This window comes from Dromiciops gliroides, chromosome 1, assembly GCF_019393635.1.
Source record: "Dromiciops gliroides isolate mDroGli1 chromosome 1, mDroGli1.pri, whole genome shotgun sequence".
In the NCBI taxonomy this organism is placed as follows: Eukaryota; Metazoa; Chordata; class Mammalia; order Microbiotheria; family Microbiotheriidae; genus Dromiciops; species Dromiciops gliroides.
The window spans coordinates 656,161,269-656,177,594 of NC_057861.1; the positions used below are offsets into that span (position 1 = coordinate 656,161,269).

At 36.6% G+C, this 16,326-nt stretch overlaps 1 protein-coding gene across 2 annotated transcripts in view; it reads left to right on the plus strand.

The window, feature by feature from the left end:
* Window positions 1-16,326, plus strand: part of ADAMTSL1 (ADAMTS like 1) — a 1,070,304-nt gene that overhangs the window by 855,239 nt on the left and 198,739 nt on the right. For both annotated transcript variants that reach the window (XM_043978110.1, XM_043978111.1), the window contains 3 exons: window positions 6,648-6,698; window positions 11,791-11,995; window positions 14,712-14,859. In XM_043978110.1, coding sequence (XP_043834045.1) covers window positions 6,648-6,698; window positions 11,791-11,995; window positions 14,712-14,859 — 404 coding nt within the window. The remainder of the gene's footprint in view (window positions 1-6,647; window positions 6,699-11,790; window positions 11,996-14,711; window positions 14,860-16,326) is intronic.

A 16,326-nucleotide genomic window follows, 5' to 3' on the forward strand; every position in this document is an offset into this window, starting at 1 on the left:
ATGAATTCAAGAAATCATTACCTCCCTTCCCCTGAGCTCACCTTCACTAGTGTGTCATTAGAGAAACTACATTTGATCAAGAATGGGTAGGAAGCAACCATATATTCAGTTCTCATATGACTTTTTAACTACACTGAAATTCTGGCACATCTCATTTATTTGCACAAGGTACATATAAACACACATTGTCACTAGCCCATTGTCAAGAAACCAAGATAAATCATAGACTCTCAAAGCTAGAAGGTGACACAGTGGATTAAAATGTGGTACTTGGAATCAAGAAGACCTGAGCTTGAATCCTGCCTTAGAATCCTCTTAACTAGCTGTGTGATCCTGGGAAATTATTTTAACTTCTGTCTAACTCAGTTTCCTCATCTATAAATGGATATAATAACTACGACACAGGGCTGTTATGAGGATCAAATGATTAAATATACATACATACATACATATACACACACACACACATATATATATATATACACACACATACATTTAGTGCTTTGTAAATCATGTCATATATGAGCTATCACCATCATCATCTAATTAAGTCCTTTATTTTATAGATTAGGGAATTAGAGTTCACAGGGGTGAAGTAATTTACACAAGGTCAAGCTATTAATGATGGGCAAATTTAGGAAGAGTGACCAAGTCTCCCACATCACTTTCGTTTTCTACCATACCATTTGATTATAACCATCCAGAAGGCATTTGCCATAGGATGGGCTGTCCTATCACCAAAACAGTACTCACAACCACTCAATTTGTCTATCACTTTTTACTTCTAAACACTATTCAAATATTTGTGTCTCACCCATTCCTCGTAATCTTTTCATATTGATAAAGAAGGTATTATTACTGTCATTTTACAAGTGAAGAAATTGAGTGACAAAGAGGAGAAATGAGTTGCCTGAGGTTATATGGCTTATTCTTTTACATGGCTTAGAGCCTTGACAAAAAGAGAAGTCTCTTACTTCCTAATTTGATACCCTTTTCACTCTAACATAAAAACATGCTGCCCCCAATCAACAATCTCAATTTGATAAAATTTTTGAGTGTACCGATTGTTAAGAATACAAAGGCAAAAATGAAATAGTCCTTGACCTCAAGGAGGTTGCATTCTACTAAAGAGAATGGTATAATACAGAGAATTACAGGGTAATTGGAGGAAGAAAAAAGTAGCAACTAGGAAGATTCATAGAGGAGGTAGCACCTATGCTGAACTTCAGAAGAATAATAGGAATTCTGAGTGACAAAGATAAATAGGAAGTTTGGTCACAAAAGAAGTAAATTGTAAGCACTGATTGATGCTAATAACCAATTCAATCAGTTTAGTACCATACCAGTTTATCCCATAACTAAATTCCTGGTTTGCTCCCTTGGGCTCGTGAAGGTCCTTAGCATTTCTTATATATGAGCACAAATTGGTATATTTTATTTAGTCAAAGCAGTGACCAAGTCATTAAAGCCAACACAGGGAGAAACAAAGCCATCTGAAAAATAAAAGCATTTTTAGGTCATGGATGTTTCTCATACAAGAGACTTTTGGCTTTAGTTTATTGTTACCAGGAACTTTCAACCCAAGAAATATAGAAGTATACCATTTTGTAGGTCAAATATTCAAGCAACAGAAATGGAATTAGAAGGGACATCAGAAGTCATCTGGTCTTAACCCTCCTCCATTTTGCAGATGAGAAAACTGATACCCAGATATGTCACATGACTTGCCTAAGGTCACACAAGTTGTAAGTAAAAAAGCTGGGATTCAACCCTAGGTCTTCTGACTCAAAATGCATCCTTCTTTCTACTATGTGACACTGCCTCCCAAAGAAGATGATAAAATTAGTCCCTGGAACAAATGTTTCCAGGGTTTGTCTAGTTGCCTATAGCAACATATTTTTGTTGATCTGCTTACAATGAAAGCTACTACTAAACATTAGCAGATGATCATTCTTCATTAAGAAAAAAAAATGTTTCATCCAGGTATACCCCACATGTTACCCCAAACAACTTTGTTTTGTGATCACCTTATTAAAACCTTATACCCGGGGCAGCTAGGTAGCATAGTGGATAAAGTACTGGCCCTGGATTCAGGAGGACCCGAGTTCAAATTCGGCCTCAGACACTTGACACTTACTAGCTGTATGACCCTGGATAAGTCACTTACCCCTCCTTGCCCCACAAAAAAAAATTTAAAAACCTTATAACCAAACTTAGACATAATGTCCTGAAACTCTGCTGTAATAGTATACTGCCACGTTTCCATTCATGATTTTGTTCTTATGACATTAATTGTACCCTGAAGCTTCTGACTAGTTAGCAATAGGTGGGGGGTCTTCCTATAACTGACTGATTTATTTGCAGAGTCCTTCTCTTTTTATAGTTTATTACTTGCTTCCCTGATAAATTCCAGAATAATATCATGGTTTCTGGGCTTCTGCAACATTTAGTCCCATTCTCCAGTGTTATTAGTTGAATGGACATGAGGTATGAGATGTATTGATTACTCTATCAATTTTGGTTAGCTTATTTCCTCCCACCCTTTAGTGGGAGTTGAGTTGCCCAGGACACTGCTTGAATTGTTGACTTGTAAAGCTACCTAACAGTAGCAGAAATGGGAAAAAACAAAGCTATCCTTTTTCAAAGAGGTTAAGTTGAACAAAAGGAATATGGGGAGAGGAAGCAACCAGCCATTCAGCTGCCTTAGTCTTCCCCCTTCTTCTACTCTAACCCATTTCCTTGAAGAAAAAAAAAACATGACACAACTCCCAAACTACCACCCTTGAGGGCAGGTAGGTGGCACAGTGGATAAAGCACCGGTCCTAGATTCAGGAAGACCTAAGTTCAAATCCAGCCTCAGACACTTGACACTTACTAGCTATGTGACCCTGGGCAAGTCACTTAACCCTCATTGTCCTACCCCCCACCAAAAAAAGTCATCTTGTCCAAACTACCACCCTCCCACCCAGCAACAAACACTATAAGAACCAAGAGCTAGAAAAAGTAAAGGAGGCAGGGTTGAAAGGAATGACTGTTACTTTAAGGGTCTTCTCTCCCTCCTTCCTTGTCTGAATTCAGAGTCCTTAACTCATTAATTTAAGTCAATGGCTGTTTTCCTTGTCTCCCACCCCTGCAGTCTGGTACCATGACCTCTAGAAAATATAGTTCCCATAGCAACAGTCCATGACAACAACAACAATAACTTCAGGCACCCATGGATTTGGTTGCGCCAGGATTCCTGTACATGTACAATTAAAAAAAAGTAGCTATCTCAGAAGAATGAGCTGGGTTGGGGATGGTTTCCCAAAGCCAGAGTATTGCTCTGAGGTGGTGCATAGTCAGTGTTCCTGGCACAGTAGACCTTCCGGGAATGCTGAACCTACTAGAGACCCTTGAAAAGTTTCTCTCACACCAACCACATGTGCTCATTGATTCTCAGTTTCAATTTCTCCCTCTAGATGCTTGACTTTAGAAAAGATGAAGTGGGATACCACCCCACTACTTTTTTGAATAGCTAAATATCTACCCCAGATCCCAGAACAGCACCTTATACTTCCTTTCTCTCTCTCTCTCTCTCAACTCCTTTCTCTTCATATGGATGACAATGGCTTGAGAACAGAGTAGTTAAGACAGAGAAAAAAAATTTAAATCCTACCTGTCATTGTTCCTTTTTTCTCCCATTCCATACATTGTCATCTATCTTCTCACTCCTCTCTCTTTACATACCACTCCCTACTATACGATATATTGTTCCAAATACAGACCATGCTTTCTTTTTTGTTTTGATCAAATATGGCTTGTGTAATAACATGAACATCTCCCATAATCAGCGCTATTTTTCAGTGTGAATATACACATAAACATACATACACATGTGTATATACTTGTGTATATTCTCTAAATATACATATATATGCATGTGTATATATACATACACACATGTGTGTATATATGTATATAAATATTCCTTTAAAAGAGATCCTAGAGGTATAAGCTATAATAGTGTCAATTCACACATACACAGAAATGTAGTTTAAATGAGTAAGAAAAAATTCCTACTAGTTCAGGATGATATCTTTATCATCCTTCTTCAGAACATACTCTTGTCTTAGGGCAAAGAAACAAAGAAATTCTGAATGATAAACAACAATAAATTAAGTTTACCATAAGCTGTAGTTTACTATAATAAGTGTGACCTAAAATAAAAGGGGCATAACATTAATCCCAAAGGAGATTGGAGTCCACACTAACATGTATGCATAAACAGTATTGGACAGAGTGCTATTGTTTGGACATCTTCTGTTTTCACAGGTGGCATATAGTCATCTTAAGAGTCTTCACCATGACCCATTCCATGAAAAGACAAACAGTACTACAATTTTGCTGGTTCCAAATTTAAAGCTACTATTTTAAATAAAAACAGAAATTCCAAATCCTTCCAAAGCAAAGCCAAGCATCTTGAGTTCTGAAAACTGTCTTCTAATTCCTTCCTACCCCTCCAGACTGCTTCCATTAATGTTGTTCCATTAGAAAAATTAATCAATACATAATCAGTTGTTAGAGGTCTATAAAAGTTTAGTCTAATATAAAAATTTGTTAAACAAATACCATAAATATTTTGTAATCAAAAAATGCCTTGGTGTACATTTGGGACCTTAAAACTACATATCAATAAAAATTAAAATCCCAGATGACATTGGAGTATAATCTCCAAAGTCAATATATATTTATTTAAAACCTCCAGTAAGTTAACAGCTGGAATGTTAAATATAATGGGGAAAAAACCTTTTTTTTTTTTTTTTTGGTATGGAAGCAAACAGAAGTTCTTTTAAAACTGAAGAGAAAAAAAGAAAGTTGTTTATATCACTAGGTATAAATAATACCTGAAAGAGCTCAGCAAAGTAGTCCCTAAGTGAGGATGAAGTGACCTCTAAATTAAAAAGGAAGGAAGGAAAGAAATAAGCAAGTTCCTCTACAAAATTTTTAGTTGTATAAAGAAAATATAATTGTAACATTTAATCTATTCCCACCCTTCCAGGATCCAGAATATTCTTACACAGCAGTTTTAATGAGCCATGAGGAACCTGACCAAATTAGGTTGAACCACAATGGCTCTGCCTTAATATAATGATGGACCCAGAAGCTGAGTACCCTCCCTAGTGCTTTCCTTCCATGAATCATTCATTTTCATACTTTATCACAGTCTTTCTTTAAGCAAATAGGTGAAATTTCTTACTTGTACCATTCTGCCTTTTGAAACTTTGTCAAAAACTACCTGGGCCCTTTTCTTCTTCTTTGTATCTCATTCATTCCATTGTCCAGTCAGTGCTATTTTTTATCCTAACCCATGAAAGCCAACTCATATCACCCTCTTTCTCTGGGTCAGCCACCTAAACAGGATCTACTGGATGGTGAATGGTGACAAGGCCAGAGTTTTGTATCTGGAGAATAGAACATTTTGCTCTTGAATATTATCAAGGGTATCCTTATTATTTTCTGGAAGCAAAATAAATAGGTCTAGAGCCCAAGCATCCATTCCTATAATGCACAAGTGGTATTTGTCAGTGAAGAGAAAAGAGATGACCCACATTACTCCAGCATCCCATTGCCTTTTGCATCTCCCTTCCTTGCCAACAATGAGTAATGAACTCAAGTCTAGTAACTGATCTTCAACAAGGGGTCATTCTTAGAAAATTAGAGAGTTTCATTGAATTTGTGTTAAATTAATGATTAATATAGTCTTGGAAGCAGGATTTCTAAAAATGTTCTACTGATAACCATTATGAACATAGCAGAATCTTGAATTTCATTTAAGGGTGGCCTAACATCTTTGTTACACTAACAGGTTTTGCTTCTTGTTCTTTTGTCAACTTCAAAGCCTTAAGAACCCCTAGTGTGATATCAAAGCAACTATAATTATACATGTTCCAGTCATTCTACCTTCGTCTAACAGGAAACTTACCTTTGATGATCGTTATTTAGTACTTCCCAAGGACCATTTGCTATAAAATTGTCAGGGGCCAATACATTTACTGCCCTACCAGGAAAAGGAAAAACAATTTTCAAAGGCATATCACACACAGGAGATATGTTGTGGGCCTTTGTTTTCATCAGTTTAGGGAATTCCTGGATGAGGAAACGATCTCTATCAATGCAGGTTAGCTCCTTCTTTACAACTTAAAATCTTGGAGAATTCTGTAGCGTAACCAAAGGTTATAATCATGTGATTATGATGAGTACCTAGAGAAGGCCCTTATGATGATGTTGATGATGACAATGGCCCAATATAACATAAAATTTATTTGGATTAAAGAAAAGTATTAAAGTTTATTGTATCATATTTAACAAGGAGGTGAATGTTTGGTTGTTATATCCCTTTCCCATGGAATTTCCTTCTTGAATCAGAAAATTAGACTCATGAAACAATTCTTTTCCAAATAATTCCTTGCCCCTTCTTAAACATATTCTAGCCATAAAAATACAAAACTATTCTTAGTATTGTTTTCAAAGTCTTAACTGAATTAGTAGAACATGTTATTAATGTTGTTTTGCAATTATGTAAAAAATGTTGTATAATGTAATCATTTAGTGTTTATTTTATTGTGTGTACCTTCTACTCAGAGGGTTGGCATTATTGTTCCTAACAGTGACGGCTACAAGCAGATCATGCCCTATGACCTCTACCATCCCCTTCCTCGGTATGTAAATCAACAATCCTGATACTAGAATTAGTTATCTGGTGTTCTAACATTTTTTGCATAGTGACTCTGTTTTTCCTGTAAAAATAAAATGGTAGATGCTGTATTTCCCTCTCCCTTCTGAGATTTCCCATTGAATAATATTGGCATACCCAGACTCTAACCTTATCATTTTAAAAAACCATGTAAAGATAGGTTAGCATTACACTGAAGCTGACACAGTAATTCAGTCTGATTAGATACACTGTGTGGGTTTATATTCAATCTTTCTAGACTTTTCTTTGTCCTCTTCTCTGTTTCCCCTGCAATAGGACCCCAGTCATTAAAGTACTCCTCCAAAATGTCAAACAAACACTACCACAAGTATCATTGTAGAGCCATGAATGTGAAATTCCAGATGTTGCATTAGTATGCATATGAATTTCTAAAATCATTTTCATTTTAGAAGAAATTAGCAATTAGGAAAGAAAACCAGTCACCACAGTTTCTTTCACATCCTCGTTATTCAGAACAGCCATTCGGGCTTTTTAAAATAGCGTTAAAATCCCATGTAAATGCTACTTCACATTTTAAAGGTATAATATTTTTACAAGCTGTAAAAATAATGAAAAAGTACAGTGGGAGGATTCTAAAATGATTGTTCTCTTTATAACTCCATTCATAATAAAGTGGGGTAGAGGAGGGCACCAAATCCATTGAATAAATGTGTTGTCACAACAGAAGTAGGTGGAAGTCTCACAATTTTCGAGACTTTGGAATTTGTACTTATGTCATTTGACTTGAAGTCACCATACAGATATTAGTTTTGTGCTTTATTCCATCAGTCTCCTTTCCCTTTGTGAGGTTAAATCTGGGATGCCCTGACCACTATAGTTGTAGTCTATAGTCAGTAAAATTTAAACTGCATAAGGGAAGGGACTATTTTCCACTCTGCTTTCCTATACCGAGTTGCTAGCACAGTATCTTGAACATAGAAAATACCTAATAAAATGCTTATTTGATTGGCTTGGCAATTAACATAGCCATTGTGTCATCTATACTATGCATAATGAAAGAATTGGCCCAAATCCAAACTGTGAACCCACAGTCAGAACAAATTACTCTAATTTGCTTAAAATCAAATGAAATGGAACCCTGATGTTGTAGGCTTATTTTTATTACCAATGTTGTAGGCTTATTTTTGCTTTTGTTTTGTTGTTGTTGTTGGGAGCCAGAGAGTGAAATCCAGTGAAGTACTTTGAAATAAGACCAAACTTGAATATTTTCTAGAACTAGCAAATAGGAACTAAGGTAGAGTAGTCTCTGAACTACACTAGTGTTTCATTTGGTGTAAGTTCCTACCACTAACAATAACATACTAGGTTCACATTGATATAGCTCTTTAAATTACAGATTACAATACAATAACAATAGTGTACCCATCTAAATTTAAAATTTAGTCTGAATTTTGTGTCAGGGTTGGGGAAATACTTCTGTATTATCTCAGCTCTGCCACCTGTATGACCTTTGACATAACTCATTTAATTTCTCTGGGTCTCAATTTCCTCACGTGTAAAATTAAAGCATTGGACCAAGTTATCTCTAAAATTGGTCCCCTTCAAAAACAAAGGACAAACAACAAGATGATCCCTTCTACCTTTAAATCTTAAAACACCATGTGTTTGTTGTAATGGCTGCCCTAGTATTAAAAATACATGTACTCTGTGGGTTAAGTTTTTTCTAGAATAATTAATACCCATTTTATATAATTTAATATGTAAAGAATTAGAGGATTCCCCCAAATATATGTGTATTATAAATATAAGATATGGTGATTAGTTTTATTTGCAACATGTAGAAATTAGTTCTATTATTTTATGTGTACAAAAAACTATGTCTCTAATATGACAGAGAAATATTGGCTATATATATATTTATTACAGTTTATGTATCAATTACCAAGACCAGTGGTCAATATGGACATACATCTCCTCAGTGAACAAAAGTTATATATTTTAGACATATATGTTTCAATTTCACAAGAAAAATCTAAAATAATTAAAATTTTAACATGGTAATACCTTTGACCAAGGCAAAAGACCTTAAACAGATGAATAATTTGTGAATCAAGAGGGCATATAATAGTAAACCACACTTACTTTCGAATTGTTCTTCCCTTACTCTGAACATTAGTCTCACTTCAATAATTAGCTGTCACATATATAGAGATATGCACATATGTAAGGTCTAAGAGTATGTTGTGATGCTTGATGTGAATTTGCAATTAATTACATAAAATATTTCCACATCCCAGTTAAGACTTTTGAGTTCTTATATAAAATATCATTTATGATTCTAAGATAGAGATAGAGACTAGGCCAGTGAGTTTATTGATATATCCAGTGCAGTCCAGAACCTCCTCTGAAATTGATAATATCAGATTTCTGCCTAGAAACCTGTGAGCTTATGTGGTTTGCTCAGGATTGCACAGCCAGTGTGCATAAAAGGCATGACTTGAATTCAGATCTTCCTGGCTTCAAGGCCAGTTTTCTGTCCACTATATCCCACCCCTTTAAGAAATAAAATTCAAATATTTAGCACATTATAAATTCTGAGGCCAGTTATATTTTGACAGTGTTTTATTAAATACTTGTTAATGCTCTAACCCCCTCCTTTTTTCTAGTAATGTTTTCAGCAACCCTGGGTGAATATTCACAACTTCAGTTGTATAGTTGTTAGGCTGTCTTCTTTGAAAGGCAACTACCCATATATCACTGCAGGATTGACAATAAATCTGTTACTCTTAATGGGAAACTCATACATATCCATTTTGCAGACATAGAACAAGTTTCTTTTGTTGTAATCACGCCATACATTATTGGGAGTATTAACATAAAACCAACTTCAGAAGCTTCTCTCTGACATTTGACATAGAATGGGCCAGAGCCGTCAGCAAACATTTACTAAACACTACTGTGTTCAGAACACTGTGCCCTGAGGTTGAGAAAGGAGTACAGTATATTTCCGATTTTTATAAGTACATTTGAGGAGAAGTAGGGTTTTATTTAGGCAAGTAGCATCCTAATGATCCCCCCAAATTGAATATATCAGGTGTAAGCTTACTAAAGCTTAAAATGTACTAAAATGTTTGGGACACCCAGTATATTAAAAAGCTGATTCCTATATCATTGTAGCATTGAGTCAAGTATGAGTATATACATGCATACATGTATTCAACCCACTTTTCTAGACTATATGTCTGACCAGTTTTTGGTTATCCAACAGACAAATGCACTCTGTAGTGATATCATTCCAAGGAAGAATGATATCTAAATTGGTCTCTCCTGATATGGAGCAATTCTCCACAGAGATGCTTTGCTTCTCTGGAAGGGACCAGCAAGCAATTCTCCTAGGGGCTAAACTGCAGCGCTGCTCTCCTCATTACGATACTTTCTTATGTACCTCCTGGGGAAGTGTGCAAAGGAAAATATTGTATTTGGCAGTATGTCCCAGCTGCTGGCAGTAGGAATAGTGATTGTTGCCTGGAGTTGAGTAGTGCAGAGAAAGTGGAGGAGGGCCTATCCTCTATGTAACTGGGGAAATATACATTTTTTCCCTTTGTGCAAAAATATAATCAAGCTTGTTATCTTGAGTATGACATACTATCTATAAACGAGATTGTATGAAACATTGAAATAAATGTTTCCAAGCTCTATTTCTATTTGTGTAGTATCCTTGACTTTTCTAAGTCAAATACATTAACTTCTTGACATTTCATCTTTTTCTTCTAGCCAAATGTCATTCTCTCATAAACATAATAGAAACTTAAGTTCTTTGCCAGTCTCCCAACCACCAGAGCACTACACACAAACAAATACGTATGTAATCATTTGACTTTGTGGTTCCTTCCTTCAGCAATTCTGTATTTTCTGAAGCTCGTCTGAGAGAAGGAGAAAAGAATGACTTTTGGAAAATTTAGGCAAAGTTTCCCCTTTCCTTCACAGTATTCTCCAATGCACAAGTTAATCAAATTCTCTTAGAAGTAATATTGGACAATGTTACTTTCTATCTCATTGAGCCTAACCTTCACATCCCTATGTTGAAAATTATAGCGGCCCAGAAAGCAAACAAGCCAATTTGTCCAACTGGAACCAAACCTAGTCCCAATGCTTCCTATGCACTTATCAAAACTAAAGTCATAAATCAGCTAACATCTATCAATAACCAAGGAATTAACATATAATGATGGTCTTCCTCTGTTTGCTCTTAATCTAGGTATGTGTCTGCATAGTTAAAAGCTTCTGTAGTCATTGGGGCTATTAGAATACTAGAATAGTAATGAGCTTGGCAAAGAGCTAAATTGCATGCTTGTGACTATTCTTTTATTTCTAAGGCTAGTTATATGAGTAAGATAAGGGAATATTCTACTTGGACATTTTGATCGTCTCAGAGCCACTAATGAAGAAAAGCAATCATAATGTAAATAAACAAAGCACCAGGTTATAATAAAAATGTCAACCCAGGTACAGTCTACCATATTGGTCCAAATTTAGACCACATCCTTAAAATAAGATCTCTTTATAAAGGAATAAATACTAAAAAAAAACCCAACCTATCATTGGTCATAAGCCAAACTCAAGTTTTATATAAATCAGATGGCAGTGTCTATTTTGGGGTCAATGTAGTTCTATTTTGGAAATTTTTAATGAATATTAACTTGGGTCACTGGCTTTAGCAATGACATTAATCCCTCCCCTTCACTGGCATGCTTTGTATACTTTTATGCTCATGAACTGGGTTCCAGTGAGGATGGTGGAGCCTGCCTCTTGACATGTTTCATACCAGCCCGCAAAGATGGTGTGAAAGAGCCAGGGATCTCTTTTTTTCTTTCCTAGTTAGTTTCTTTGTGAGTAGAGTGGGGTGGGTACACAGACCTTTGCTAGTTGAATTTACTCATCAGACTTCAGGGGACAGATAGGTTTTTGGCTCTTATGGCCCAGGTCTCTTGGAACTTTACTAACCAAAGGAAAATTTGGTTGGGGGAGGGAGGAAGTTCTAAAAGGATTAAGTTGTTAGGGATCCCCTTAACAACTCTTGCCTTCTTCTTATATAGGTGGGAAAGTACACCATGGACAGCCTGTTCCTCCTCTTGTGGAGGTGGTATCCAGAGTCGGACAGTTTCCTGTGTAGAAGAAGACATCCAAGGGCATGTCAGTTCAGTGGAAGAATGGAAATGCATGTACACTCCTAAGATGCCTATTGTTCAGCCCTGCAACATTTTTGACTGTCCTAAATGGCTGGCACAAGAGTGGTCTCCGGTAACTGTGCCTTCTTTCTTTGTGTGGTTAGGAGAGTAAGTCCATTCTTCAGTCTTTTCATCAGCACCCTGCCTGGCAAACCTACTTTGTCCATCACTGTCCATTTTGGTTGAGTTTTACCTAGTGTTCTACAAACCTGCTGCCATGGCAGGGGATGGTGACTGGGGGAATGAGGGTCACCATCCTCCAGCTTAGTATGTTTGTATGTTGAGAAAAAAGCTGAATCATTTGCCAATTTTATGTTTCCCTGCTCCTGCTCCAAAGCCATCTCGTGTGATCAAGAAACAATTCAATGTTCCTCTAAGCAATGCCAGTGGCCATCAAACTAGCTATCAGAAAAACATAAGATCTTGAAACTCACCAGGACCTTGGAGATTACCCAGCCTGACCCTTTCATTTTGCAGATGAGGAAATGGACCAATAAGAGTTTCAGTGACTTGATCAAGGCCATACAACTTAGTCAGTATTAGAACTTAAACCCTACTAATGACTAGTCTAGCACTCTTTCCGTGACATCATGCTGAGCTCCATGACACACAGGTTATATGTAAACTTGAGGGCTAACATTTAGATTCTGGGTCTGTGAAAACAGATGATCTATAAACCCGGAGATCAAGTCGATCAACCACAGTTCACGTCTGTTTCGACTTATCGTGGAGCTATGTACTGTAGATTTTTGATCATAGATGATAGACATTGTTGGTTTGTTCTTATTCACTTTGGGTCTGCTCCCATACATGTATGTCAATCCAGTTGCAGAGGTAGAAGCAGTGCATATCCTGACTCCTGGGCTCTGACCGAAAGATTTCTTCACCAGCTCTTTCTTTCAACACCATCACTGAAACTGCCTGTGCTGTGACATAAATCAATCACAGGGAAAGGCAGGACCAGTATTTTCTGTGATTTAGACATTCATCAACAAGCATTCATTAATCACTTATGAAATACTAGGCACTGTGCTGAGGACTGAGATTACAAATAAAGAAAACAGTCCCTACCCACAAGGAGCTCACATTCTATGGTTTTTTGTTTGTTTGTTTGTTTGTTTGTTTATAAGGGCAACGGGGCTTAAGTGACTTGCCCAGGGTCACACAGCTAGTAAGTGTCAAGTGTCTGAGGCCGGATTTGAACTCAGGTACTCCTGAATCCAGGGCCGGTGCTTTATTCACTGCGCCACGCCCCTGGAGCTCACATTCTAATGAGGAAAACAATATATCCATAAAGAGATAATTTACCAAGCATGATGCATGAGGTAATCTTAGAGTAGCTGGAGAAGCTAGTAAAAGTCTCCTGCAGAGGATGGTGCTTGAGTAGTCTTGAAGAAAACCAGTGAAAGTAAGGAGAGAGAGCTTTATATAGCTGCAGATCACAAAATAACCTGTAAAGAAAAACTCAGGAATACAATTAAAAAACAGGCAGGAAACTACATTTTTGGTTGCAATTTCATGATACCAAATATGGTATTTTCCACTCAAGTAGATGCTTACTGAATGTTGACTAATATAAGCCAAAGAGAATATAGGTTTTTAAGGAAAACCTAAATGTAGTTATTTATGGAAAAGCTAAAGTCAGGGTCCTATCTTGTTGGCCAAATTAAGCTGAAGTATTAACACAAGTCCAAGAGAAATTGAAAAGGAAATAATTTGTTTGTTACTAATAATCTGAGACTAGCCTAGTGGAAATAGCACTCATTCTGGAGTTGGAGGAAATAGGTTTAAATCATGGCTCCATTGCGTACCATTGATATGACACTGGAAAAGTCACTTATCCAATCTGAGCCTCATTTTCCTCATCTGTAAAATACAAGGGTTGGACTAGATGGCCTCCAAGGTCTATATCTATGACCCTATGACAGCAATAAAACACAAAGTAGCACAATTAAGTCAATCAAGAATGGTCCTGTCTAGTAGAATGGAAGCAAACAGAATTTCAGGCTAGATCATTTGACTTTATACTTTGGCCCATATATATATATACATATATATATATATATATATACATACATACATATATATATAAATCTATAGATATATAGATATAGATATATCTATCCATCTATATATAGAGAGAGATCTAGATAGATAGAAAGAGAGAGTGAGAGAGAAAGAGAGAGAGAGAGAGAGTGAGCAAGTGAGCTCATCCAACATTTCCCTGTGTAAAATTGGATTTTATTAGTATTTGCCCATATCTTTACCAGATTGGCTTCTAGGCTTGTAGTAGTAGAGAATCAGAGACTGGGTGTGATTAAATTGTCAACCCTTTCTCTAACAAAATGGACAGATGTTTTATAACTGATATCATGCAATACAATTCTACTTAAAAATATTTATTAAGCACCTACTATATTTAAGATCCCATGCTAGGCACTATGAAGAGCTGAGAGATGGATGACATCTTGCCCCAATGGGCTAAAAGAGATGAGATACAAGACAGGTGATAACCTTGGAGGGGAGGGGAAAGATAAAAAACAACAATAGCATTCTGCCAGTATTTGCAGTATTTAGTGGGGGGGGGGGATTCAATTCTATTTAAATAAGGTTTTACTCTCTCTCCCTTTCTCCCCACTTCTTTATTCCTCCTTCCCTCTCTGCCCTCTTCTCCCCTCTCCTCTCCTCTTCTTCCTTTCCCTCTCCCTCTTCCTCTCCCTCTCCCCCTCCCCTTTTTCCCCTTCCCCTTTCCCCCCTCCCCTTTTCTCTCTTCCTCCATCCCTTTCTAGTGTACTGTGACATGTGGACAGGGGCTCAGATACCGTGTTGTCCTGTGTATTGATCATCGAGGAATGCATACAGGTGGTTGCAGCCCTAAAACAAAGCCACACATAAAAGAAGAATGCATCATACCCACTCCTTGCTATAAACCCAAAGGTAAGATGACAGGTGGCCCATTTTGAAGCTGTCAATTGCTTCCTTGTTCTAGAGCTGTTTTGATCTCCTTGGAATTTTTTTTAAATGTCTTAAGTGGCCATGTCTCCCACTAACTGTGTTTACTGATTTAAAGCTGCACTGAACAGACTGTTTATGTGTATGCATGTATTACAAATGAAGTTTTGGAATCCATTAAATTGACCTTTATTAATTAAACTACAAATAGAGATAGAGCCCAACATGATCAAAATGTCAAGATCTCAATCAAGATAACTGTGAAGAAAGCATTTTATTATAAAAGTATTTTATTTTCCAGTTACATGTAGAAATAGTTTTCAAATTTTGTTTTTATAAGATTTCTAGTTTCAAATTTCTCCCTCCCTCCCCTCCCTCCCCCCTGCCAAGACATCTAGTAATCTGATATAGGTTATATATGTACAATCACATTAAACATATTTCTGCATTAGTCTTGCTGTGAAAGAAGAATCAGAGAAAAAAATGAAAAACCTCAAAAAAGAAAAACAACAGCACCAAAAACAAAAGAAATAATATGGTTCAATCTGCGTCCATATTCCACAGTTCTTTTTTTTTCTGTATTTGAATAGCATTTTCCATCATCAGTCCTTTGGAACTATCTTGTACCTTTGTATTGCTGAGAACAACCAAATCTATCATGGTTGATCAACACATAATGTTGATGATACTGTGCACAATGTTCTCCTGGTTCTGCTCATCTCACTCATCACCAGTTCATACAAGTCCTTCCAGGTTTCTCTGAAATCTGCCTGCTCATTGTTTCTTACAGCACAGTAAAATTCCATTACATTCATATACCACAACTTGTTCAGCCATTCCCCAATTGATGGGCAACCCCTCAATTTCTAATTCCTTGCCACCACAAAAAGAGCAGCTATAAATATTTTTGTACATGTGGGTTCTTTTCCCTTTTTTATTATCTCTTTGGGGAAAAGACCTAATAGTGGTATTGCTGGGTCAAAGGGTATGCACAGAAAGAAAGCATTTTTTTTACTAGAGATTGCAAATACTTCATTTTAAGTTTATAAAAATCTCACATGTATCTCAATTTTTTTAAAAAAAATTTGAATTCTAAACGTAATAACAGTCAAACATTTCCATACATAAAGCAGAATAAAGAACAGGGGGAGGGTTACAGGAGAAATAATCTCAATCAGCTTTTTATCCTTTATAGAAATTATGTACTATTTATTGTTACCAGAACAAAGAAGGACAGAGATTTGAGCTATAAGGGTGAGAAGGCAGCAGTTGCTGCCAATAGATAAAGCAGGGCATCATCCTTTCTTCCATGCTGAAGTTAAACACAGACAATAAGATCTAGAAGGAACACGCCTTTTCCTCCCACCACCCCTCACTCCTTGCTAGTTTTGATAGGTCAGTCCATTATGATGCTCTTGCAGAATCCTTTGTCCTGAAAGGATTTTATGTTGA